Here is a 25,914-nt window from a genome sequence, read left to right as displayed (position 1 = left end):
TTCCTTCTTTTATTTTTATTTTATCTTTTACCAAAGTCAGAGAAAGTCTCATGAACAAAAGAAGAAGGAGTTCAATATCCACTAGACTTACACCGGGATTTTTTTACCCCAGTTTGTACCCAGGGTTCTTGGATACATTGTTAAATGAAGTCCGTCCTCGATCGATCCAAGTGAAAATTATTTTTTCTTTGACATTTTTTCGACGGTGTCTATTTTTATTTTCTTCTCGGGTAGAAACGATCCCGAGTGTAAACAAGAAAAGGGTCTCTGGTGGTACAACATCCATCGGCGGAAGAGAGAAGAGAGTGGTTATGATTGGAAACGGGGTCCCCCGGAACGATTTTCATATTTTCCCATTTCGTACTCAAATAAGAGACCCAGAAAAGGGGAAAATAAACCAACAGTCTTCTTCTTCTACTACTACTGGTTATTACTGTTGGTTCAAGACTGATATGTACACGGAGGAAGGATCAACAACGCGGGGGACGGATATCATTTCCATCTTCAAACTTCTTCCCTTTTATATTTTTTTATTTTTTCGTTTCAGCGCAATGGCGGGAAAAACAAATCAAAATAAAACGCAACTTTGGGAAACAAAACGAAAAGTTTCTCGGTAAATGTTTTTTCGCCAAGTATTATCTAACCAACTCGCGCAGAGAAGAATAAGATGGTAAAAAACGGCCGAAAAATATTGCACACACTGTCTGTTTCTCTCAAATCTCGGCCGACATGCTCCGGTCTAGATCTTATTACCGTAGAGCGAAGATATCGACCGGGACGACTGGGTTGAAAATAAAATAAAAAATAAAACTAGCGAGAAAAATGTTTGAAAAATAAAAAAACACGCACAATTCTCAGCGAGTGAAAAAAAAGAAACTGATTATCCGTTCAATCTCTCTCTCAAATCTACCCCTCACTCTTCGTATTTTTGGCGGAGATAAACGGAGTACCTAGTCTTATTATAAAGCAGCTGGGCCCCCTCCCAGCCAGCCAGCAAGAAGAAGAAGCAAAAAAAAGATTGCCGATGACAAAGAAAAACTTGCTTTCATCCATTTCGAATAATCTTCTTCTTCTTCTTTTACTTTTTTAATTTAATTTCTTTCTTTCTTTTTTGGAACGGCTGGAAGGAAGTTCCACCGCGTTCGATTGAGCCGCCCAGAGACGCACACAAAAACCTAATCATCGAGGAGAGAAATGAAAAGCCACACACACACACAGGAGGAGGAGGAATAAGGAAAAAGAAAAAGAAAAATTTGTTTCATTTTTTTTTTCTTCCTTTCCTCCACTCTGTTACACCCTTCCGGCGGCATCCAGCAACAGCGGGAGCATATTTTGTGTACATAAACAAGTGAATAAAAAAAATAAAAAAAATAAAACTGCCTTAGAACTCCTTCTTCTTCTTTTTCTTAGTTTCTATATGGAAAATGTAAGGCAAAAGTAAACCGAGTCGTCGTCGTCTTTGGCTGTCGTTGTCGGGTGGGCTCCTCGGGAATGAATAACGAGTCGACGAGTGGGAGGGGCGCGGCGGGAGCCTCTTCATAAAACACGGAAGGGAAGAAAAAAGAAATTCGGGTCTATCTGCTAGTAGACATCGTCCTCCTCCTCCTCCTCCCACTACAAACAAGGAGGGGAGAGAAGAAGAAGAAGAAAGTCACGTGAAAGGCGGGAGGGGATTTGAGTTGGCAGCATCCGAGAGTCAAGAGAGAGTTGCGATGGGCACAAAAGAAGAAGTCGAGTCGAGAATAAGGGAAGAAGAAGCGCTTGGGAAACTTTGAAATCGGCCCAACCCTTTGCCCGTCTGCTGTGTGTGTATTCAAACCGGGGTGGCAGCGGCGGTGGTGGTGGTGGTGGGAGGAGCTTAGTCAGATGCAATCAAGCTTTGTTGTACACGACCCAACCAGCCGAGTAAAAAGGGGGAAAAAGAAATAGAAGAAAAGAAACGAAATTGCAACAAGACGGACGGTCCGTGTCAAGATTGGACGCCACCATTTGGCACACACTCGACCAGACCTCATGTTTCCACCCCCTCCCCCTGCCACCCACTCGGCCTGACGAGGTGATGACGGGCCAGAGAGAAAGAGAGCTGTCCGTTCTATCCATTTCTTTTCATCTGATTGCTCTGCTCCACTAATCCAATCAAACGTTTAGTACACGAGACCCCCCCCCCCCACGACGTCTAGGCTGTGCTAGACGGCCCCAGTTAGCTCGGGTGCATACCAATCTGCTAGGAGGTCTCTCGACCATATCGATCAAAGATATCCATCCACTGGCCGGCCTTACCCTTTTATCACCATCGCCAAAGCAGAAGAAGAAGAAAAAGAAGAAAAAAGGGCAGGGTCTTTTCTTTTTCCCACCCATCGCCATTCGACATTGTGGGACATGTTAAGAATTCACGACGATGAGACAAAAGCCAACCGTTTTCTTCTTCCTTCTTCTTCTAGTTTCTCCTTTATTGTCTCGGGCGTCCGACTATTTATGGAAGCCGACAAAGAAATCCCCCACCATCTACCCTACCCTTACCCTCCGACGTAACGATTCGCACAGTTTCCACCCACTTCCACAACAAAGGGTTTTTCTTTTTGTTTTTTTTTAATTAATTTGGCAGACGAGAGACAACTGTGATGCAATTCATCTTAGACAAGTAGAAGAAGAAGAAATGTGTGTACCACTGTACCTGTTTCACGTTCGGGAGCTTCGAAAATCGTTTCCATGACGATGGGAGAGATCACGCGCTATAAATGACTGTGTGTCACTGTGTCGCCGAATAGTGCACTAATTTAACAGCATATGAGCAGGAGGGAGGGAGGAGATTGCGATTAGGAATTTTCAAAAACGTCAAGAGTTCAAAGTGAACAGGAATGAGAATGGGATATACTTGAGGGGCGTCTCTGGTTGTTGGTGTAATTAATTATCGACAACCAGCGGTGTAGTAGGGAGGAATCGAGCGGCTTTACCGCGAAATGTCGAATCCAACGCGGACAAAAATGGAAACGATTTAAGGAGCCCTCGCCCTTACCCTCCTCCTCCGGGCAGGATCGTCGAGTCAACTCATCCGCAATTTGTCACGAAATAAAAATAAAGAAAATACACACAAACACAGAGAAATCGAGATCGTCGATTCACCGCATCCCTTTTCTTGTTTTGGTTTCCGTTTTTCCGTTCACCCACAGAGAATAAAAAAAAAAAAAAAAAAAAAATCACTAAAAATTTGGCGCCAAAATTTTTTTTTCAAGTTTAACAAAAAAATTGTTTCTTCCGTCGCTCGAGGATGAATTGCAAAAAAAAAATATTTGACGCAAGGTAAGACTCAAATGCCGAGAGTGACGGGAGTGATTGGCGGTCGCATCCGCACGGCGGGAAAGAGTCCGACCAACTAACTCCACACAACCCAAAGTCTCTACGGAGACGGAAGAAAGAGACGAACAAGAAGAAGAAGAAGAAGAAGAAGGAAGGAAGAGGAGGGAAAAAGAGCCAAGGCGAACAAGAGATGAGAGAACATGTGAATAACATCCCACAGCTGCTGACGGGAGGGTATCGCAGTTTGCAGCGCTCGTTCCGGTATTGAACGGACAAGATTTCAGTGGGGACCTTCTATATTGAAGGAAAGGGAAAGAGAGAGACGCAACGGCGCCTGCGCCTCTCCTCACCGTCTACAACCTTCGGAAGCGCAGCGAAATTTCGCACACGTGCGAGCGGAAATTTAAATGTTTTAAATGGAAAAAAAACAAAACAACTTTTGCCAACCTAAAAGTCGTTCCCCCATGTAGGCATTGCGGAGTAAACTTACTTTGCGTGTAACCGAAATCATCCGGCTGGTCCGGATCGGACGCCTTTTCCGACGAGGTGAGTTTCATGTTTCCGGCGCTGGCCCGTTCAATCTGCACCAAGTCAGAAAAATTAAAATAAAATAAAAGTGTTTGGAAAAAGTTTTGGGGGTTGCCGGTTATAATGAGTATGACGTCAGACCTCCATGCCGGCTTCCGTGATGGTCCGCCCTTGAGTGTCTCCGCCGTCGTCGTCATCTTCGTCATCGTCTTCCGTCTGCTGGCGATTGATCACCGGTTTGGGTTCGAATCCGCTCTAAATCAATTCCGGTCGGTAAGTTTTAAAAAAGATCCGATTTTGTTTCAAATTCAACTTTTTTTTTGTACCTGGATGACTTCCGGCATGGGCGTATCACTGGAAGGAAGTCCGCTAGGAGCCACTTTGGGCAGTTCTATCGTGTTGTTCTGGCTCAAGTCGCCGTTCAGGAGCGATGGCAACGGCGTCAGGTGCTCGGCATCCGTCGTCGGCGTTTCAGCTCCTTCCGATTGGTACCGCGAGGAGACAGACGGGGCCAGCGATCCGGTGGCCGTAATGCCATTTTGATCTGCGGCCAGCGATCCGGTGGCCGTAATGCCATTTTGATCTTGTTCCTGTCAAAAGAAAAAGAAAAATTGAAACGTTTTGACAAACTTTTCAAACAAACTTGAAAAAATCAAAACGCACAAAATCGACGAGGGATTGAACCAGGAAAGTGACGCGATTTCCGGCTTTGCGGATGACTTCAACGGCTCTCTCGTGACTGGCTTCACGCAAGTCTTCACCGTCCACATCTAGAATCCGGTCGCCCGTCTATTGATTTAATAATCAAAGCAAAAAAACAAAAAGAAGAAAAAGTGAAATAACAAATGCAATAATCGATACACAGTGGGGTAGTATATAGCAAGGTGTGTGGTTTGGGATGGGTGGGGGCGGGCGGGCGGAGTAAGGTGGTTACTTAAGTAAGTTTGTACTCTCTAGCTCTCTTACTCTCAACTGTCCAGTGCGTCCGGCTGGGCTTTCAGGCAAAACGTTCTTGATGAAAATGCCGGTAATGGGCGCACCACTTCCCGATGCCACGTCGACCTGGGGTTGTTGGGCAACACATTTTCAAGGAGATCAAAGTTAACTTTTGAGCCGAATAGCGTCCGTCTAGTCTCAAGAGTCGACTATTTAGGTTTGAATATACCTTGCCGCCTACGATGCTGATGCCGAGGCTTTTGGTGGGGTCGCGAAGAATTTGCACACTCCGCTCGGGGCCCCAGTGCCGTGAATAGATGGCCATCATTCCGCTAGTTCCGTTCGTGGCGGCCACGGGGGGATTGGCGCTGGGATACGCCACCTGTTTTTTTCAATCAAATTTCAAATTGAATCAAACAAAACAAATAAAACTCTCTAAAAGTCTAAAGAATTAAGTAAATACCTGTGCGATGGTGGTAGAGATTGAAGACGAAACAGCCGGTTCCTGCTGGACTGCTGGATCGATAGGCAACTGCGGCGACTCGACTCGTTTCGACGCTGGAAGACCGTCTCCTAGTTCCGGCTGGGCCTCCTCCTCTTCCTCCGACAGCAGCAGCAGCTCAGGCTCCTCTAGTCGGCTGTCCTTGGACTCGTGCTCGCTAGCTGTTGCTCCTTCAGCTCCTTGGGCTCCTGACGGCGTCGGTGGCAGCGTCGCCGAGTTGATTTCTTGCACTTCCGGGTCGATTCTTGGCGATGGCACCGTCACCGAAGGCGAGCTGAACAGAGGGGACCGTGTTTAAAGACAAGATTGGCAATAAACAAAATTCATCCAGCGCACACGCAACAACAGCGCAACAACAGCGACAAACAACAATTTAAAAAAGAAAAAAGAAGAAAAAAAATCAACCAAAATGCACTATATTATTATGATAAGTAATTACGTAGTATACTGCAAATAGCAAAAGTCGGTGAGAGCGCGCGAAATTCAAAAACTTCAAAAAGATCACACACACACACACAAGAGGGGGAGAGTGCAGAGTACAAAGAACAAGACGGGCGAGAAACAACCGGCAATGAAAGAAAAGGGAGAAAAAAGGAAAAAATTCGATTCCGTGTAAAAATATTGACATCCGTACAAATAATAAAGCCAATGGAGAGTGTAAAAAAGGAAGAAAAAAAAAGATAGAGAGAGAGAGAGAGATAGAAGGGCTTCTTTTCGTTCTCTATCTCTTTCGCTTTCATCGCTCCATTCGTATAGCAAACGGATTTAATAAAAGGTAACTGGATTACAATCCTCCCTTTTTGGCTTTTTTCCTTTTGTATTCCGTGGGATTGGGTGGGGAAGGGCAAGAGGAATTCCAAAAGAGGAAAAAAAAAATTGACATATACCGAAAAGCTTCTAGTTTTTTAAAATGTCAAAAAGCAAAGAAGAACCGGAATTTTGAATGAATAAAAAAAGCGACAAATCAAACAAAAACAGAAATAAAAAAGACGAGAGCTCAGCGGAGGGGTGTCAGCATTTTTTCCTCACCCAAAAAATTGTGTCGAGCAACTTCACCTGTGGTGTGTCTGTTAGCAACTAGCCGGGCAGCGTTATTAGGTCTAAGTTTTCACGCTCCGGCCCTTCGGAACAAGTCGGATCTCTCTCTCTCTCTCAAGACACACACACACGCGCACACACACAAACACAAAGAGAGAAAATGTTTCGCTTCTTCTCCTTCTTCTTTCAAATGAGAAGTAGAAGAAAAATAAACCAAAATAGGGCGGGCAATGACATGCACATTGGGAGAGGGGAGCGAAAAATTTGTTGGAAATGTTTGCCGAACAGCCGTGCGGGTGTTCGTCCGTCGCCAAACGGCCAGCGAGAGAAAATGGAGGCCCGCGGAATAAGTTGATATCGGGAAAAAAAGGAGAGTCGGGAAAGACTTGCCCAGCTCGACCGCCCAAAATGGCAAACACATGGACACAGCAGCACACTGCTGGGCCTTCCGTCAAGTATTTCGCCGGGTTTCCCAACTCTAGACCTTTTTAAGGGCTCTTCCCTCTCTCTCTCTCTCTTTCTCCCACTCTTCTTCATAATTGAATTGTGTGTGTGAGTGAGAGAGTGAGGTACACAGAAGAGTGTCGCGTCCGTATACAATCGAGCGCAAGCGCAACCCTGGCCCAGTCAACAACCGAATAAAGGAGCCAAAAAGTGGGAATCATTTTAACCTTTTTGAAAAAGGCGAAATAAAAGAGAAAAAAAGTTTGGGTGATTGCTGGGTTCGATCGGAGCGACACGCGATGGCGAATTCCCCGACATGCAAACACAAATACACGAAGAGACAGAAACATGCGCATGCGACGGCCAGCAGCAGCAGTAGAAAAGACAGGAGCCGAAATATAGATAAGGAGAAAAATTCTAGAACGGGGAAATATGACACTGGAATCTTTGATCGTTCGTACTCTTTTGTTTTAGTCTCTCTGCCTAGTGCAGATTTCTTCTTACCGATAATATTGCGGGTATATCCTGGCGAATGGAAATGAATAACAGTTTTGCCATTCGTGCGTAGTAGCGTGAAAATGAAATGGAATAAAAAAAAAGAGAAAGAAAGAAACGAGAAAAAAAGAAGAAAATGAAGAGAAATGACCCGGAGAAGAGAAGAAAAAAGAACAACCGTGACACAAGAAACAGACCCCCTCACAAGGACTTGAATATTCACGCACGCGACCGGTCACGGTCGCCATTTTTATGTCCTTGTCAAATCTACACCACTTCAACATTCATTTCTTTGCGCTCCTCGACTTCGTTCGTTTTTTGTTTTGTTTTTCTGTTGCCTTTTTCCTTTAGCGCATGATCGATTCTCACAATTTCGTTTGTTTTGTTGTATACATCTGTTTTGGTTTTTTGTCTCTGTGTGCGTGTGTGTGTGTGTTTGCCTCTCTCGCTCTCAGTTAAGAAAAGAAAAAAAAAATAGAATGTGCAAAATATTTGACCAGTCAAAAAAAGTGAATGAAATTAAAATTAAAATAAGGGACTGCAAAATGGTTTGATTTTGTTTTGTTTTCGGAATTTGCCGAAGGCGGTGCAGATGTTTTTTATTGTAAATTGATTTCTTTGCATCATTTTTTAAAAAGTGTGTAATAAAAAGAAGAAGAGGGAAGACGTAATTTGTGTGAATAGTAATCGAAAAAAGAATTTTAAAAAATCAAGTGTGTGTGTGTGTGTGTTTTGGTGTTGTTGAAGTAGTAAGTGGTAAGTATTTAAAATTTAAAAAAAAAATAAAAGTTCCGTCTATCAAGGAGAAATTCTGGGTAGAGGTTGTTTTGTTTTGATTACCTAGTCATAGTGGTGGTGGTGGAGGAAGAGGAAGAGGGTTTGACAACAGAGGCATTACTATCCATGTCTTGGGCGAGCTGCGTCATCAGCGTCGTTTGGCGGTAGATGGCCGCGTCGCCGGCCGGGATGTACACAATACTGCAAATCAAAAATACAGACAAATAATAATTAGAACTCGATTTCATTTCTTGATTTTTCAAACATAAACAACAAACTCGAGTCCAATCAGCAGTTTTGTTTGGTTTGTTTTGCCTGAATTTTTGTTCTGTTCAACTTTTTAGTTTTTTTCTCAGCGGAGGAAATCGATACTCGGCCAGTATGTCCGTTTCTAATTGAGTCGTGTACAACAACAACAACTCCACTTTAGGGTCGCGAAAACATCCTCCCACTCACTCGCTTACTCAATCCCCCCGTTCGTATCTTAAGCTTCTTTTCCTCATTACCAAAAAGTCAAACTTTAGAGTGAAAAGTTTTCAATCGCAGCCAAAAATCCCCAGAGGGGATGGCAACAACATAATGTATGCGGAAAACTTCTTAACGCGGCAGTTAACCGCCACTCCTTGCGTTCAACATCCTAATGACGTTACGATTTACGAACGTTAAACAATTACAATTGGCTGCAGCTAAGGCAAATCATTCAAAATTGTGTATCAATTTAAATTTAAATAATCAATTTGCATATTTAATCATTTTTATTTTACCTGACGTCAGTGCTGACGAGCTGCGTCCGCCGCAAGATGGCGCGTGCCTGCGCGTTGGTGGCGAACCTCATCGTCTCGTGATTGACGGAAACGAGAAAGTCGCCCGTGCGGATGCGACCGTCCCGGTGGACGGCTCCGCCCTTGGCCACCGAAGTCACCAGGACGCCGCTGGCCCCGCCGTCCACCACTTCCACGTTGATGCCCAGCGGATCGCCGCCCTTCTTGATCCGGACCGTCCGCTCCAGGGCCGACGGCAGCGGCCCTCCATCCGACATTCCTCCTCCGCCCGGATGGTGATGGTGGTGGTGATCGAATGCGGACGATCCCGAGCTGAGCAGAAGCCGCTCCGTGGCCACATTCACCAAAAGCGGATTAGGCATTTCAGATTCAGACGAATCCGTATCAGGAGGCTCCGTCTGCGGTAGTGGAGGAGGTGGAGGAAGCGGTAAAACCGACTGCTCCTGAAAACAGCAAAACATTTAATGAACAAATCAGCTGCCGAGAGACCAGAAAGAGCTAAGTGGGTAAGACCAGTAGCAGTTCCAGAAAAACCGGAAAAAAAACCAACAAAAATGTTCTTCCAGTATCTTCTTTTCCGGGGTCCAGTCATACCCGTAACGTTAACTAAACTGCCCGTTTTAATTTTTGATTTGTCCCGACGAGATTCTTTAGCGGGCAGATGCAAGTTCCCGGCCACACTGTTCCGCTATTTATTAGAAAAGGCCCGCAGGGGACGTGACTCTTTAAGAAAAACTAAAAACCGGTTCTTCTTTTTCTTTTGGTTCGTGAAACGGAAAAGGATGATGGACTCGGGAGTCAGCCGGGCGACGACGTCGTCATCATCATCATCAATAATATAACCAGCACCACACAAAAGAGTTTTTAAAGATTGCCAGCAGCAGCAGCAGCAGCAGCTGGAGTTGAAACGTTTCCCACACATCACTACGGAATCTGGATGCCTTTTTCTCTTTTCTCGTTGCCGGCCGGTGATATTTGGTGGTCGGACCACCACCACCACCGCCACCACCGCCATTCTGAGAAAATAAAAGATTCTCTTCTATTTCTGTCGCCTCATTATCGAGATAAGTTCCCCCGAAAAAGTTTCCCATGACATCCCCCAGCTCCGACTGCTGTCCGTCATTTGTGTTGTTGAACAACAGCCTGGCGGAACCATAGACCTCATCCATCGCTCCGCACTCCCCGAAATGAAAAAAAAAAAAAAACAAAAAAACGGACATTGTGCTACTACTATCCTATCCATCTCTATCTCGAATGAACATGTATACACGAAAAATGTAGTACACCCACAATTGTTGATGAGTGAGGGGGCCCGTCTCTCTCTCTCCAACCGGACACGGAATTTCGCCCCGGAGCGAGGATTACCTGTCTCTCTTTCTCTGCGGCTAACGCCCTCTCAGAGTGCGTATTACATCCAGGCAACCAACTGGCATTCGCTCATTCGTTACAGACAGCGTCGGGTGTTGTTTAAGATAGTCGTAGGGATTCATCGCCAGAGCGCGAGTGGCTCTTAGCTCGGAGAACTTCCAAACTCGGGAAAATGGGAGATATTTCCGCTGTTGTTTTATTTTCGTTCAAAATTTTGTTCGAGCAGTTGCCACTTGGGACGTCGAGCAGGGAGGACGCCGATGGAGAGACGGGAACGACGCCAAAGTACTCAGGTAACGTGGAACCATTTTTCTAAATTATTCGATTATCAAGAAATGTGATGAAAGAAAATCAAATCGGACGGGAATTTACCTTAAATTTCGCACCCACAAAACCCACAGAAAAAAAGATTAAAACCTTTGACAATTAATTTCAATTCCTATCTCGTATTCCCACGCTGTATGTAGATAATACTTGTTTTCATTCCGGTTTGATTGCGGCCGGCAACAAAACAAAAAACAAAAAAAAAGTTACCGGATTGTCCAGAAAGAGCTAGTTTTGAGTTTTACCGTTGGCCCCTGGGTTACTATTTGATTTCTTTTTTTTCAAAAATTGAATTTTTGGTTGAATGTCTTCTGTTTCTTTGATTCTTTTTCATCGACGGGAAACAAGCTTTCGAAAAATAATTGGTTTCCTGGTTCATCATCATTATTATGACGTTATTAGAAACAAATCAAAAAGAGTCACGGGGAAAGAAAGAAAGACAATAAAAAAGAACCCCGTGTGTGTGTCACACACATAATTTTCTACAGGAAGTGCGGCAGCGGTAGCGCTACGGCTTCCTTCCATTCCGACACGCCCACCTTTCCTTTTGGCTTTTTGATTTTTTTCTTTTTTTCTTTAAATCTATTTTTGGGGATTCTATTTTCAGTAGTTTTTGTGAGATACTTTCCAAGGGGGGAATACTACAAAAGCTGTTGTTGATTTCATCATTTAACTATTTTTTCTTTTTCCTCTAACAGGATAGGGGGGGCGGACGAATGACGATGGCGCGTCTATTAACGGAATTGACTCTTTTAGCCTGAAATGGGGGGGCCTGTCGCTGTTGGATTTCCTAATTGAATCCATTGCGAAAAGGACACGTGAGAAACGTCGAGGATAACGGGCCAGTCGATCGGCGGAAAAAAATAAAATAATAAAAACGAGGGTCCCAAAATGTCAAAAGTAGAGATAAAAAGTGGAGTAAATGAACTCACCTGGACTTGGTAGACGTACTCGTCCTCGCTGCTGCTGTTGCTGCTACTACATTCACTACTCCTACTACTGGAAGAACGGTTGATATCGTGTCTCTAAATAAAAAATGTCGAGAAAAAAAAAAATAAACATAACGGAAACAATTCTCGAAAAAAAAAACAAATACACTTGCAACCATTTTGTGTGTCTTCAAATTGTTTCGTAAAAAAAAAATATATAGAAAAATGGGAGAGAGAAATTCATCCTGCCGGAATCGTATAAAATAAGGTAAGTAGAATCTTAATATTTATATCCAATACACGAGTCTGAGATTAAAAAGGTTTGCCTGGAAGTCTTAAAAAAATCATTTCTTCCTTCCCCGAAAAATTGTCGTCCACATAAACGACCCGTTCAAATAAATGTTTAAAACGACCGGGGGTTTTTGATTTCATTTTTTCACGATCGCACAGTGGGCGGATGCTCAATCGGATTGCCGTCAAGGTGAACGCAAATAACACAAAGGTGGGTGGAGTACATTTCCATTCGAAAAATCACCGAATGCCCCAACTCTTCCGCGCAGCCATCGAACCGGTTTTTCCTTTTCTTTTGAGTCTTCCAAATGTCATTCAATTTTCGTTTTTCCAATTTTCTGTTTTCTTTATTTCTGTATATCATCCGGTTCCCGACGGGATTATTAAGAGAAGCTGCAACATAAATTTGGTTTTTTTTTCTCAATTCTATCTCATCGATTTTTTAAGAGACAAATTTTTCAAAAGGGGTAAAAAGAAAGAGAAGAAAATATTCAAACAAAGAAAAATCCTTTCAAACTACGACATCCGGATGATTATTATTAATCAGGGCAATGTGAGAAAAGAAGAATAGAATAAGAAAGAAGAATATGATGAGATTAAAGAGAGAGGCTCTGATTGAAATTCGCTACGATTATTTGAAATTTGATTTTTGTTTGGTTTTTGGTTATTAGAAATTAGGAGGGATTGATGTTCTTGGGGGCCGAGTAAGGGCGAGGAGCGTAGACCAACGAGTGGAGGACGACACCCGTGGTAGAGACCGGCCGGCTGATGATGGACGGCTGAGGCGACGGGCAAGCGGAAGCGGCCGGGCCGACGTCGGCGTCGTCCGTCACAATCAGCACCGGGGGCAAAGTGGGCGGAAGCGAGGGCGGCTGGCCGTCGTCGTCGTCGTCTTCGTCATCTTCCTGCGACTCGCCGTCGTCGACATCCAGGACGGATGCAAAGACTTTCGTCATCCCCAAGCCTAAACCTCCTCTTCCTCCAGCTCCGCCCGCTCCGCTTTCAACGTCTTCAAAGTCCGTGTTGTCGTCCGTGTCGTCGAACGAGCAGAACTCGTCCTGGACGGGAGTGGGACTCTTCGGGACCAGTAACTCATCGTCGTCGTCATCGTCGTCAAGGCCGGAATTGCCTTCGCCGTCGACGACGTCGTCCTCCGACAGCTCCACTTCGTCAATTATCTGCGAGGCGACGACAAGTTCAACAACAACAGAGCAAATCGTCGAAGAGTTTGGTCGTGGGGCAGGCCGAGGAGCAGAGGACAAACAAAATAAAAATTCTAAGGATTTTTTTTTTTTTTCATACGGATAGACGAGGATTTTCGATTTGATTTGTTTTGCCGGAAGTAGTGGTGGTAGTAGTAGTAGTATAGTAGCGGAAGTAGAAGTGGTAGTTGTCGATACGTTTTTGTTTTTAACTACACCAGACGAGCGCCAAACTATACCTACTGGGACCCGAAAAACTTCCAACTACGGATCGTATTAGCCTGTACCGGGGGTTGGTGGATGGGAGGATCAAATGTTCCAGGAAATAAATAAATAAAAAAAGAATCGAGAAACGACAACAACAACAACAACAAAATAATAATAACCCCCCAAACCAAGCGCGGACTCTAGCGGTCAGGATGAGTAGTAGTTTAACAATATAGCGTCGACATTTGTGACGGGCAGCAGCAACAACAACAACAACTTGGGTGGGTTGGTTGGTTGGTTGGATCAACTTGCCTGCATCTCGGAAGCCCCTGGAGCGCCAGCCGGGCCGCCGTTGGAGCCGCTCTCGTTGAGCGAGACGGGATGCGGCTTAGCAACGCCAATCTGAACGAGGCCGCGAGGCGCGCCCTTCAAAACCTGGACGGCTTCGTCGAGCGAAGCGTTCTCCAAGTTGATGTCGTTGACGAAGAGGAGCCGGTCCCCGGGGATGAGACGGCCGTCTTGCTGCGCAACTCCGCCAGGCACCAGGCTGCGGATGACGATGATGGTCTCGCTGGGATTCATGGGATCCTGCGACCGACGAGCAAATCAAATCAAAGCAAATGAAGAGATAAATAAAAAAGAAAAGAAGGGAAATGCTGGCGATGGATGATGACTACTGAGCTGCTGGGCCAAAAAAAGGAAAAAGAAAACAAGTACTGTACCTGATAGTCTAGAATGGAGAAACCTAGTCCACGCTCGCCTTTGACGAGTTCGATGACCTGCGGTTCAGAGCTCCACGTGGCGAGGCCGCTGAGCGGCTCCAAGCTGCGCGATCGATGGCTCTTTGAGAGCGGCGAGTCAGCAGCCGGCGACACCGAAGTGGAAGCCAGCGAACCGTCGGATTTGGCTTTCACCAATCGGTCGCCAGGCGGAATCAGGCTCTGCAGGCTACCTCCGAGGATATTCTGCGACAGACAGACAGAGAAAAGTTAATTATCAAAACAGAAAAAAAGGCACTTTTAATGCGGATCATCATTCCGGCTTCCGGAAATGAACGTCCAGTCCAGCCGCATGTTCTGTTTTGTTGTTTTTACCCTAGAGGCGAAGGCCGCTCGATCTTGGGTGGCATCGATTGGCCGTGAAGGCAGCTGGGTGGGCAGCAGGTGGGTCTGGCGGCGGGCGCAAACCATCCGCACAGACTGCGGAAGATCTTTGAGAATGGAGACGACTTCGACGTGGCTGAGGCCGAGCAGTTTGCGTCCGTTGACCTCCAGCAGCTCGTCGCCGCTGTGCAGGATGCCGTTGGAGCCGACGGGCCCTTCGGGCAGGATCGAGCGGATGTAGTGATGCGGTCGAACTTCGCGGCCTTCCTCCACATCGACCGTGCCTTCCAGGCTGATGCCCAGTCCTCCGGAAGGCTGGAACTTGGACAGCTGCGCCACCACAATGTCCACGTCCTCCTCCACCATCGATCGCCATTTGGCTGTTGGGAAAAATGTCAAAAGGAACTTTCTTTCAAGTATTTTCTCTCTTGCCCACAGACTTTTTTCTTTTTCTTTTCCTTTTTTCTTCTTTTCATCAAATTGAAACGAAAATTGGAAAAGGGGAAACCTTACCGATAATGGCGGCCTCGCATTGCGGCGAGAGTTGGGCAGAGTAGACGTGATCGATGAGCTTCTCCAGCTCTTCCGGCGACAGCGATGAATAATCCAGAGCGTTACTTGGCGAGGCGAGAGGGTCGAATCGATCCAGATCCATCAATTGGTCAGACTCGGGTTCCTATGCGTCCCAAAGAAAGAAAAAGTAAATAGAGAGATCGTCAAACAACTTTTTTCTTTTTTTTTTTCCCATTCGCCCGGCGGACCATATTGAAATGATCTGATTGGCTATAGACGTACAGGCACTTGGGGTAGGCGAGGGCTGGCGTCGAGACTGTCGACGCGCTCGTGATGATGATGCGGCTGTGGCGGCTTCTGCTCCTGGCCGTTGAGAAAGACGGAAGGAACATCTGGTTTGGGATCTTGAAAGACGACTGGCAGGGCCGGCGGAGGAGACCGCGGGATCGTTGGAGGTGGTGACGCAGGAGGCGGAGACGGAGGCCGGTACGAAGGAACGGCGGGCGTCACCGAGGCGATCGTGCTCTCGGCCATGGCCTGCTGGAGTTGATCGTACTTGGGTCCGCGCAAGTAGCGGGCCAGCGTCAGGCAGACCACCTGGCCCGTGCTCCGCAGCACCTCAACGGCCTGGTGGTTGTTGAATCCGCGTAGAGACTGGCCGTCGACCTCGACAATCTGGTCGTTGATTTGAATCCGGCCAGAGAGATCCGCAACGCTGCCCGGATTAATACTCTTGACAAAGATGCCCGACAGTTCCTCTGCGTCAATCAAATGGCGGATTAAAATCAAAATTTTTTACAAGGAACATCTTCCGGCCAACTAAATAGTCTTTACCCCTTTCGCAAACGTATCCAGCTATCGTGATGCCCAATCCTTGTGCATCCTTCTTCAGCTGGACCTCAAAGTTTTCCACTTCCGGCAGGTAATCCACATTCATGTCGGCCGTCAGATCTGGCGTCTGACCAATAACCATTTGGATAGTCTCCATCTCCACTGTCTCTTCCGTCGTCGAGGCACTCAGGTGGGAGCCGCTCAACTGGATGACGGATTCACCCCGAGGCACACTGGAAGTAACCTGCCATCAATAATCCAAAAATTAGCCGCTCCCGTCTCGTATTATTTCAATGGATAAGGTGAAATCGTAGGGAAAAAAACTTGCATGGAGTTGAACGTCCGACTGCTGCAATTCGAGCGTCGGCGGAGTGAAAATGAACCGGTCATCGAATCCGTCGATGGACAGCATGGCGGCGTTGTTTTCCAGATCGACGGCAGCGCCGACGAAAGGGTCAACCACTTGGAAGGCTCCGTTTTGATGCATGGCTAAATGTCTTTCCAGCTCTTCCGGATCGCCCAGCACTTTGGTGGGAACGATCGGCGCGCTACTGCTCATGCCCTGGATTATTTTTTCAAATAAATGCAAAGAGTTAAAGAAACATGGAACCAAATAAAATAAAAGATTTGCAATAAAAACATCAGAATGATTCGCATCGATCTTAAACAATTCTCCCACACCCCCACACTTTTCTTCTTTTTTTATCTATTCCGGCGGAGGGCCTACCCGTGTGGAAGCTGAGTCTAGCTCCTATCGGGAGAGAGAGATATTTATCAACTCGACTGTATAAACTGCGATTTCTTCTTCCATCGGAAACGTTCGCAACTACGGCGGAAGAGTGACAATAAACGATTCAAAGAGCCGGAGGGGGAGCTTTCAAATAGGTTTGGAAGCGGGCCCATTACGCGCCAAAAACATTCCGTTATCGCGAGTGATAAAAACAAAAAAAGAGGAAGCCGGAAATCGACAACTATGATTTCTCCTTTCTTTCTGTCCTTCTTTTAAGATCGCCAAATCTCCGCTCGGACCATTTCAATTCGACAACTTTTTGTCGGTTTCTATTTGGCAACCGGCCCGAAAATAAACAACCGACGTCTGAAGTTGAAAATCAAATGGTGAAATATTTGAATAGATTGGATGTTTTGTGTTACCTGATAATCGGGAGATGTGGGTTCGATGGGTCGGGCCACGACCAGACGGACTTGTGTGCCAGACTGGCGCAAAACGGCCGCCACTTGCTCCGAGCCCATACCGCGCAGGCTGACTTCGCCAATCTGAAGGATATGATCTCCACTCTGTAATCGTCCATCCTATGAAAGCGCAAGAGAAATTCAATTAACACACGCCCAAAACATTGCTCCCCCAAAGAAATCAATCGACAATCAATCAAAAGATTTCAGAATAATACCCGATCAGAAACTCCACCGGGGACGATGGTTTTAACGACAACGCCAGTACTCCGCCCACCAATGATACCGAAACCGAGTCCGGATCCATCGTTGATTAGATCGACCACCTCAACCTGGGCCCACTCTGTGTTGAGCTGTCAAAAGTGATGGATGAAAATCAATTAAATCATTTGACATTTTGAAATGAGAAAAGAAAAGAAAAGAAAAAAGAAAAGATGAAAAAAGACTGGGACATCCTAACCTCCGGACGACAATCAAGATGGAAGAGTGAGAGAGAGAAGGGACCAATTGTCAAAAATAGAAAAACGGAGGAGCCCAAGTCTTTGACAAGTGAAACGATTTCAAACTGGTGGCAGGACGTCCAAAAGAAAAAGAAGATGGACGAAGGCAACGAGGCGTGACTAATCTGCCTCATTGGCAAGTGCCTCAAGTGGACGAGAGGGATGTGGAAAGACACAATCGAGACGCATAAGGAGAAAACGATGAAAGCGACAATGCGAATCGGGGTGGGGTGGACCAACAGGGGGGAGCGTCAAATTAAAAAACAAAGGTCCGATCGTGGGTTACTATAGCAACGACATTTTACGACAATGCGGGCGAACCTGCAGCAGCAGCAGCTGGACAATAATCTCACAGCGGTAGATCCACTCAAGCCTTTTTTTCTATCTTTGGTTCCTATCGATAGCTCAAATATCAACCCCGGAGAAGGGAGAAATGATGGTTTGGATCGATGAGCGAATAAATGTCATTCCCCAGCCAAAGGCAGTTTTTAATCAAAAAAGAAAAGGGGTAGCGGTGGTGGTGGTGGTGGATATTTCCTTCCATTCACGCTGGCGGGGTGGTGGGGGTTGCACAAACTTGTAATTAAGAGATGAGCGCCGCGCATTCATTAGCTAACGAGCTGACACTGTTAAGTAGGACGTACTCCAAGTCTCTTTTTTTCCCATCGAAAATGAGAAAACGAGGAGAAACATCTTCTGCGAACAAGACGAGACGAGCAGCAGCAGCAACACGTTCAGACGGTATTAAAACCAACTTTTTTCTTCTTTCCGGCCAGGCCAAAAGGGGGAAACGAGCCCAGACACACACACAAAGGGAGTTGAGCGAAATTAGTCGAGCTGCAAGCACTTGCTATAAGAAAAAGTTTTCAAGAGTGGCGGGTGGGGGGGGGGGGGGCCTACAAACTTTTTCCCTTCTTCCCCCCCCCCACCCACTTTGCTAGGCCAAAAAATAAAGAAGGAAAGGAAAGAAAAAAGAAGAGAGTAGTATTGCACACCACCATATCGCCTCCAGTCTTGGATCCGTCACTCAAGGCGGAAGGTGAACGGCCGAGAGATGGGGCCGCTAGACTGGCGGTGGTGATGATTTCAACCACGTCGACACCGTTGTTGTTCTTGATTGGATCTGTTGTCGTCAAAGTGGTGAACGACGTTGGCGACGAGGACAACAAAGGAGCCGCCGGTGGCTGTTGTTGTTGTTGCGGCAGCGCTGGTGGTTGAGGCGAAGCCGATCGAGAAGAAGATGAGGCAGCAGCGGCGCTGTGCTGACTACTTTGACTGCTGCGGCTTCGAGTGCTGCTGGCCGGCGATGACAGCTGCTGCTGCAACTTGTGCTGCTGCTGCTGCTGCTGCTGCTGAGTCTTTTCTTGCTGGATCAGTTGCTGCTGCTGGGCGAATTCAACGATAGACGACGGCTGCTGGGACTGCTGCAAACTGATGAGCGGGATGTGCGGCACTTCTGGGTTGACACCGCGGGCCACTACCAAGTCGACGACGCCACGAGCCCGCTGCAAGATGCCAATGGCCGCCTGGTGCGAGATGGCCGCTTCCAGCACTTGTCCGTCAATCGCCAGGATTTGATCGCCCTCGGCCAGTCGACCATCTCTGCAACAAGAAAAAGAAAAACAGATACAAAATCAAATCAAATACTAAAGTTGGGATCCGTCGCGTTGATAGTTGCGTGTCAACAAATGAAGAAAAGACAATTGTCTTCCACCAGGTCCTCCATCTTTGTATATACCAACACACACAACCTCCTTCTATATCCCGAAAAAAAAAAACAAAAAAAAATCCCCTCCTTGACACTCCCCAGCGGCCTATCGATCCCGTTGTATTTTGTTCTTCTCTTTCTTTTTCTCTCACTGTGTCTTTGGCTAAGGCGGAAGAGAAAAAACGACATTTTCTTTTTCTTTCTTGATCCAGGGGACCAAGGGAGCAAACACACACAGAGAAAGAGACAAAAAAGGAACCCGGATCGGATTTCTTGGCGCAATATAAAAAAGAATAAATAATAATAATAATTCTGAACGCCGGAGCGTGTCGAAATTCTCTCACGTCCCGGTTCTTCTTCTTCTTTCTCCCATTTTCGCCGACCGCACACAATAACCTCGGCGGAAGACAATGGGGGGAGAAAGAAGAAGAAGAAGATGGGCTTCCAGTCTTTCCAAACATTCCACGATTGCTGGATCGGACATTTTCTTCTTCCGCCCGTCCGGCTGTGTGTGTGTGTGTGTTTTTATTTTTATTTCCCAACCCCATTTTTGTGTCCTTCGTTCGGACGTGATGGATCCTTCCGAAATCGCATCATGTCACATCCTTTTTCCCCGGGAAAATGGAAACGAAAACGACGGAATATCCGGTGGCTATTCTCGTTTTCCCCCTTCGCACACACACACACAGGGCCGGCCAGTAGAGAAGACGAAATAGTTCCTCCTCCCCTTTCATTTTCGGGACGAGATAAAGAGAAATCCCGTGTAATCTACTTGTCCGTCATTCCAATTGCAACGAGTTTTTCTCCTTTATTTTCGGAATGGAGGCGGCGGGAGTGAGGGATCATTGCCACCCACAGACAGCTGGATGGGGTGGGGGTCCAGCTCAAAAGAGGAAAAAGAAAAAAACCTGGGCAGTAGGAGGAGAAACAAACAATGTGCATATACATGGGAGATCTCTTTTTAACTCGTCAATAAATCAAAAAGAAGACGGAATGAGAGCAATCAGAGCAAAAGCATCCACCAACCCCCCCTCCGGTCACGTTCGAATCCAACAACAACACAAGGCAGGCAGGCAAGCAAGAAGGACTGTGGGCCGTCCATCGTCTCTTGCTGGATCATCATCCATCTTCCACATGCCTACCCACCCACCCAGCAGCGACGGGCAGAGACGGGCGAAAGGTAAACAATGGCACAGTCCACACACACACAAAAACATCCCGAAATGGACATGGGAAAAGTGGTTGGCCATTTTCAATCAGTAAATGGGCTTTTGCACAATTGTTGTTTCTTCTCCGTCTACGGCTGGAAAAACAGAAAAAAGGAGCCGCTGCTGGATCGATTCATTGCGGTAACTCCTACTCCAACGCAGGGCGGATCGATAGGCGGCCACTAAAGAGACCCAGCCCCAGTCAGACGTCGTAACTGTTTCTTCTTCTTTTTTCCGGACAAGAAAAAAATAGAAAGAAAGTGAGAAATCTCGATCCATGTGAAAACGGAGAAATGGATTATTTTCAGCTCCTTTCGTAATTGAGCGGAAGACCAGAGAGAAAAAGAAAAAATAAAGAGTAGGGACCTCGAATCCAATTACAGATCCTACTGAGCTATACATGAAACACGAGTGGTTTCAAAGTGGTAGCCTCAAGCCAACCCAGTTACCTCCCCATCCATCCACCTCCTCCAGGAGAACATAAATAAGGTAGGACGACCCACCCAAAGAAGAAGAAGAAAAAAAGGAATGAGAAGAAGGACGATCCTCCAACTCTTCATTGGTTCATCTTGTATTTCCCTTTTTTCTTTTTTGATCTCCTTCCTCGGGTGAAGAGCCTCCGACTGACTGGTGGTAGCAACGACGAGAGCGGGGCTATATCGATCGACGATGCGGCGTCGGAAGAGGGAAAAAGGAGCAAGCGCAAACATCAAGACGACAAAAGGGGAAAGAAGAAGAAGAAGTAAAGCTATAGCTATAGGCTAGTTATTATACAACAGACAAGAATATGACAGGCAGACAGAGAGAGAGAAGAAGAAAAAAGAGAGAGCAAAGCAATCAAAATCCCCTCCCGAAAAAGAGTTACACGCATCCCGCCCACCGACGAGAGATAAGAATATCTAACCCTAGCTCTATTTTAGGCATCCGATGCGGAATGGAGCGTGTGCGGATGAGTGAAGGAACCTTGGCGAGACAGACCTAATTTCAATAAATCACACACACAAAAAAAACGATGGCGTCGAAAAAAAAAAAGCAAATCAAAAATTTCTTTTCGGGTCGGCAGGGAAATTATCCATCAGCTCGGACACGTCCATCCTTGGCAAACCGGAATCGCATTTGCAAGCCCTTCCGGCAAAAATAAATGACGATCAAACAATTTTTTTTCTTCCTTTTTTATCGAAGGGGGATGGATGGAGGAAGAGAGGGAGTTTGTTCCTACACACACACACAAACGCAGACTCACCCATATAACAAGGTAATAACATTGCCGGCAATCTCCCTTTCTCTCTACTACTCTCCCGTCTATAAAAAGAGGATCGTGTGCGCATCAAATCCAATTTCCCAGTGTAATTCAATTCCACTCGAAACACAACATATAACAACATAGCCCCCCGACTGGCCGCCATTTTGCCATGGCAGGGGCACAGCACAAACAACAAAGGGACTTGTTGTAAATATGGCAATGGTCATTATATTCCCTTTGCGTTAGTAGCTTTAGACCCTCACACACACACAAACACAAGAGCCTCTTTTTTCTCTCTGGGCCATGGCTCAACTCGAACGCACACACACACACACACTCGGGGGGGAATGAAAAATATAGAAACGGAGTAGGACACACACACACATATCCAGGAGTTATTGATCAAGCAAACGGAATTGCTGGATCATTCAGTCGACCATATAAAGAAGCACGATCCTTTCTCCAACCGAGAGAAGAACTGCATCCGCCCTTTTCTTTTTAACATTTTATTTTGTGAAATCATCAGCAACCAAATTTGCCTCTTTCCTTTTTTTTTATCTTCCGTCGTCGGGTATTGTCCGTTTGGCTTTTCCAGCTCAATGCATCACGTTCGCTCAACAGCCAATGTGAACCATCCGCTCGGGACGGGAGGGGTGGAAAAGAAAAATGGTAATCAATAAAGTTAGTTGGAAAAAGGAAAATCAAAAATCCTTTTTTTTTATTCCGGTAGGATTTTTCTACTTTAAAAACTTTTTCTTTTCAATTAAAAGTTTTTTGTTTGTTTTTTTTTTTATTGGGGAGAGCCTACCATCTTGATTCGACCACGCCCCTATTGTGTGTGTGTGTGTCTAGCCATTTAGAAAAATCTCGATCGGAATTTAACTTTGGAAAATAAATTCAAACGTGGACCGGATCTGACCGCCGACCGGTTACAACGTCGCGGTCTCCACGTACAAATCGATTCACAACTTGTAGCGCCCATTGCGGAAACCAGTGTTGCCCAACGCTTGTATTTTTTTTTTCCCACGATACTAAAGTCCGACCAATCCCGTTGGTCCACCACCTCATTCCGGCCCTTCCTTTTGACAATAAGAAACAGACGATCAAAAAACGTTTCAAAAGCCATCGCCAACAAATCGACTAGAGACCTTCTAGCTGGTGATGTGTGCGTGCGTGTGGGTGGGTGGATGGGCTGTTTTGTTTTCATTTTGCGCCTGCGTTTCGTTAAGACTCCGGTCCTCTCTCTCCCGGGCTAGGACCCGGAATGGAAACAACTGTCATCACCAACAGTCGTCTAAAAAAAAGCCAAGTTACATCGCGCTCGCCTGCGAAAATCGCCAAATAACCGCCAGCACAAAAACGACTCTTGTCTCTCAAAGTTTAGCGGGTCGTGACAAACCAACTCGACTCCCCCGCGACACACACACACCGAAAAAATATTAAAATAAAATAGACGCTCGTGTACAACTACTACTCCCAGTTTTTGCTTCTGTTAGTTGCAACAAAAACCCGGTCCCCCACAGGAGGAAGAAAAAGAATATACCTATCGATCGGTGCTCTCTCTCTGCCTTTCCACCAGTTGTTGGATGGGGGTGAGCGCAGAACAGAACACGAGTTTTTTTGTGTGTGTTAAAAGGAAGAAGAAGAAGAAGAACTCTGGGGCTCGTGTGTGTGTGTTTCTTTTCTTCTCCTTCCTTGTAGATGATGACACTGTCGGATTCAGCCCCGCGTGGATTTGAAAAGAGACGGGGGGCTGTTCAATCTCCCACGGTCCCCCCTGGAGGAACTCTGAGTCTCTTTGGTAGAGAGAGGAGGATGTGTGTTGGCCGCTATGAGGACGGCCTGCGATGTTCTCTCAACGCCATTGACCGTAAGACGAGAGAGAGAGAAAGCCGTGAGATCAATAGATGAAGGAGCTTGTTGGGAAGACTTGGCGCCAGGCTATCAGCGAGGGGGGAGCGACAATGACACACACGACGACGACGACGATGAGGAGGAGGACGACGAATTTTATCTCTTCCGCAACGAGGAAAAATAAAACCCAACACTCGAGACGGTCGTCAAAGACCACGACTCTCTAGACGCTCACAGACCCACACACACACACAAAAGAGTCAAGGGCGATCGAAGAGGCTCTCCACAGTTATTTTCTGGCGATTTCTTCTTCTTTTTCACTTGGTGGTGATTGGGCACACGACAAAAGGGAAAGGAGAAATCCTTCTTTTTTCTCTTTTTTTGGAAATGGGTAAAAAATCACAAGGGGAACAACAATCCGTGAGATGTGAGCGGTGCGAGGACGTCGGCGGGCGTCGGCATGTCGACGCTATCGCAGAGCCCGATCGCTCAAGAACTTGGAGCTCGACTGCCATCCAGACCGATGGCTGCGTCCGCCGAGTCTGCGCCATGCAAGCCAATCTTCCCCTCTCGTCGCCTCTCAACTCCTTTTCTTCCTTTTTTTCATCCGGCGATGGAGGAGGCCGACCTCAGCGCCCCACGTTGGACGATTTGAAACTTGAATGTTGTGTACGCTCAGGATTTTCCCGCTACTCGAATTCGACCTCAAAATAAAAGGGAGCAGCTCAGCAGCTAAGCGTGTGTGTGAGTCAATAGACGCCGCTGGATCTTATCCGTTGAAAAATAAATAAATAAAAGACAAGGCTCCTGTTTACTCTGGCCAACGCGCGGAGTAAATAACAAAAATAAGGGGGGAAAAATTCGGAAGAGTTTGTGTGTGTTGATTCCCGAGAAAAAATGTGTAGCGGAATTTCATTGTCGAGATCAAAAAAGAAATTGGTGCGGTTGTTGCTGAGTGGTGGAGAAGGAGGATGTACACACGACTGATGAAATAAGATCTTTTCTTACCTTCCAGCGATTCCGGTTGGTTGTATCTCTTGAACGAAGATACCCAAGTCTCCTTTGTGATCTGATCTCAATCCAACGACGCTGAATCCCAAGCTTTGTCCTTCCGGCTTGTTCAGCTATAAAAGAGAAAGAAAGAAAAAAAGAAGGTTTTTTAAAAAATTGTGTTTTTCCCCATGTTTTTTAAAAGATGGTAGGAGGGGGGAACAAAGGCAAAGAGAGAGAGAAGAAAGACTTATTGATTCAATTGAAATGGAGGTCGAGGACCAAGGAGGACGAGTGCTCTTCATCTCACTTCAAACTCTGGGGACTCTTTTCACGCACCACGTCAAAAGACCAAATTACACGCTCTGTTTCGATCAAATTCTGCTGATCAATGTTTCGAACCGAAAAGCACGCGCCCCCCTCCTCTCCTTCCTCCTCTTTCAGGAAACCGCAAAAAGGAGATTGGATACAACTCGCTTTTTGTCTTGTGTGTGCGTGAATCCTTTTCATTTCTTTTACTAGCCACCAAGTAAGGGCGCTCCAATCTTCAAGGAACAATTGACTTGGCGAATATGAAAGGGACGAGTTGCACAACACGGCACCGCAATGGGGGCCAAAATGCCTTGTGATGTCTCAATAGTATTTGTTTTCTCTTATACCTGAATGGCAATGATTTCTCTCTTGGCAGCTGCCTGCAGGATGGACTGTTGAAATGCGGCTCCAGTTTTGGCCACATCTCTCTTGTGGGTCTCTGGTGAGACTGTGGATTGCTTGGACGAGCTGGTGTTGCTCAGGGAAGGGCTCGACTTCCCCCCTTTGGTCTTGAATGATGAACGATTAGTCTGGAGGATGTTTTGATTGACAACCAGGGTCCCTGATTTGTCGATGTCAAAATCACTTGGCAGCAGGGACGGGTGGTGCATCAGATGTTGGTTCAATTCCTCAAGCGAGTCTTCCAGCTTGAGGATGTTCCTGAGCACAGGGTTCTGCAGGAGGCTCGTGAGGAGGTCCAAGTCCGTCTGGACCTGGGAAGCCACACCATTGCCTGCATCGTTATTTGTAACTTTTTGCTGTACTCGCTCAAGAAGAGCCAGAGCCCTCTTGGCATCTGCGATCAAGAGAGTCAAAACGAACAAGAAAAATTAGCTCACTCCAACAATGGTTACTACACTCGTTGAGCTCACCTGAAGTCACGGGCATTCCCACAGCGTTTTATAATCAGAGGCGGCTATTCACCTCCGCGAAACCTTGAACAAGGAATTCAATCGCAATTTCAAATGGGGAAACGAAAAAACGTGCTGTCAAAACGAGTCACACTTACCGTCGAAAAAAGCCAACTAAACCGAAAACGAAAAGCAAATAAGGTGACAAAGGAAAAAGGAACGAAAAAATCAAACAGACTTGAATTCCAACATAAGATCGCCCTCCCCTCGAAAAAAGCCAACACACACGGGAGTGAATGAAACACAAAATGCACCTGTTTTTCGTATGGCAAGGCGAAGGTCCGACTTTTTAAATGCGAATTCCAATGCTGGGCCCCCACCTCACGCAGCGCTCTGCGGCCGAATTTGGCAACACTGTTCCAGCCCCCTTTTTCTATAAGAATTTCAATTTAATCAACTTTAATCGGGTTTCACTTTACTAAAGAATTGA

The 25,914-nt window shown here is 46.2% G+C and overlaps 1 protein-coding gene and 1 long non-coding RNA gene across 9 annotated transcripts in view; one reads left to right on the top strand and one right to left on the bottom strand.

Annotated features, from left to right (window-relative positions):
* Positions 1 to 25,745, bottom strand: part of LOC124205223 (multiple PDZ domain protein-like) — a 33,092-nt gene extending 7,347 nt beyond the window's left edge. For 3 of the 8 annotated variants that reach the window (XM_046602596.1, XM_046602601.1, XM_046602600.1), the window contains exons 1-25: positions 25,583 to 25,745; positions 25,446 to 25,508; positions 24,921 to 25,369; positions 24,280 to 24,395; positions 18,254 to 18,860; positions 16,977 to 17,111; positions 16,720 to 16,878; positions 15,896 to 16,129; positions 15,571 to 15,811; positions 15,019 to 15,494; positions 14,737 to 14,899; positions 14,215 to 14,603; positions 13,843 to 14,085; positions 13,433 to 13,708; positions 11,424 to 11,516; positions 8,782 to 9,242; positions 8,081 to 8,218; positions 7,250 to 7,270; positions 5,225 to 5,537; positions 4,991 to 5,143; positions 4,792 to 4,887; positions 4,489 to 4,614; positions 4,152 to 4,415; positions 3,967 to 4,080; positions 3,788 to 3,878 (exon numbers count right to left, since the gene is read on the bottom strand). In XM_046602596.1, coding sequence (XP_046458552.1) covers positions 3,788 to 3,878; positions 3,967 to 4,080; positions 4,152 to 4,415; positions 4,489 to 4,614; positions 4,792 to 4,887; positions 4,991 to 5,143; positions 5,225 to 5,537; positions 7,250 to 7,270; positions 8,081 to 8,218; positions 8,782 to 9,242; positions 11,424 to 11,516; positions 13,433 to 13,708; positions 13,843 to 14,085; positions 14,215 to 14,603; positions 14,737 to 14,899; positions 15,019 to 15,494; positions 15,571 to 15,811; positions 15,896 to 16,129; positions 16,720 to 16,878; positions 16,977 to 17,111; positions 18,254 to 18,860; positions 24,280 to 24,395; positions 24,921 to 25,369; positions 25,446 to 25,461 — 5,374 coding nt within the window. In that variant the 5' untranslated portion in view covers positions 25,462 to 25,508; positions 25,583 to 25,745. The remainder of the gene's footprint in view (positions 1 to 3,787; positions 3,879 to 3,966; positions 4,081 to 4,151; positions 4,416 to 4,488; positions 4,615 to 4,791; positions 4,888 to 4,990; positions 5,144 to 5,224; positions 5,538 to 7,249; positions 7,271 to 8,080; positions 8,219 to 8,781; positions 9,243 to 11,423; positions 11,517 to 13,432; positions 13,709 to 13,842; positions 14,086 to 14,214; positions 14,604 to 14,736; positions 14,900 to 15,018; positions 15,495 to 15,570; positions 15,812 to 15,895; positions 16,130 to 16,719; positions 16,879 to 16,976; positions 17,112 to 18,253; positions 18,861 to 24,279; positions 24,396 to 24,920; positions 25,370 to 25,445; positions 25,509 to 25,582) is intronic. The other 5 variants (XM_046602598.1, XM_046602602.1, XM_046602599.1 and 2 more) reach the window with 4 other exon arrangements.
* Positions 10,006 to 11,832, top strand: LOC124205224. The gene is made up of 2 exons (XR_006879253.1): positions 10,006 to 10,460; positions 11,190 to 11,832. It is a non-coding gene; the product is annotated as an uncharacterized LOC124205224 (long non-coding RNA).
* Positions 25,746 to 25,914: the final 169 nt, after the last annotated feature.

Source organism: Daphnia pulex, chromosome 10 (assembly GCF_021134715.1).
Source record: "Daphnia pulex isolate KAP4 chromosome 10, ASM2113471v1".
NCBI lineage: Eukaryota > Metazoa > Arthropoda > Branchiopoda > Diplostraca > Daphniidae > Daphnia > Daphnia pulex.
The sequence above is the reverse complement of the archived record's forward strand: the minus strand, read 5'-3'. Positions and strand labels throughout refer to the sequence as shown.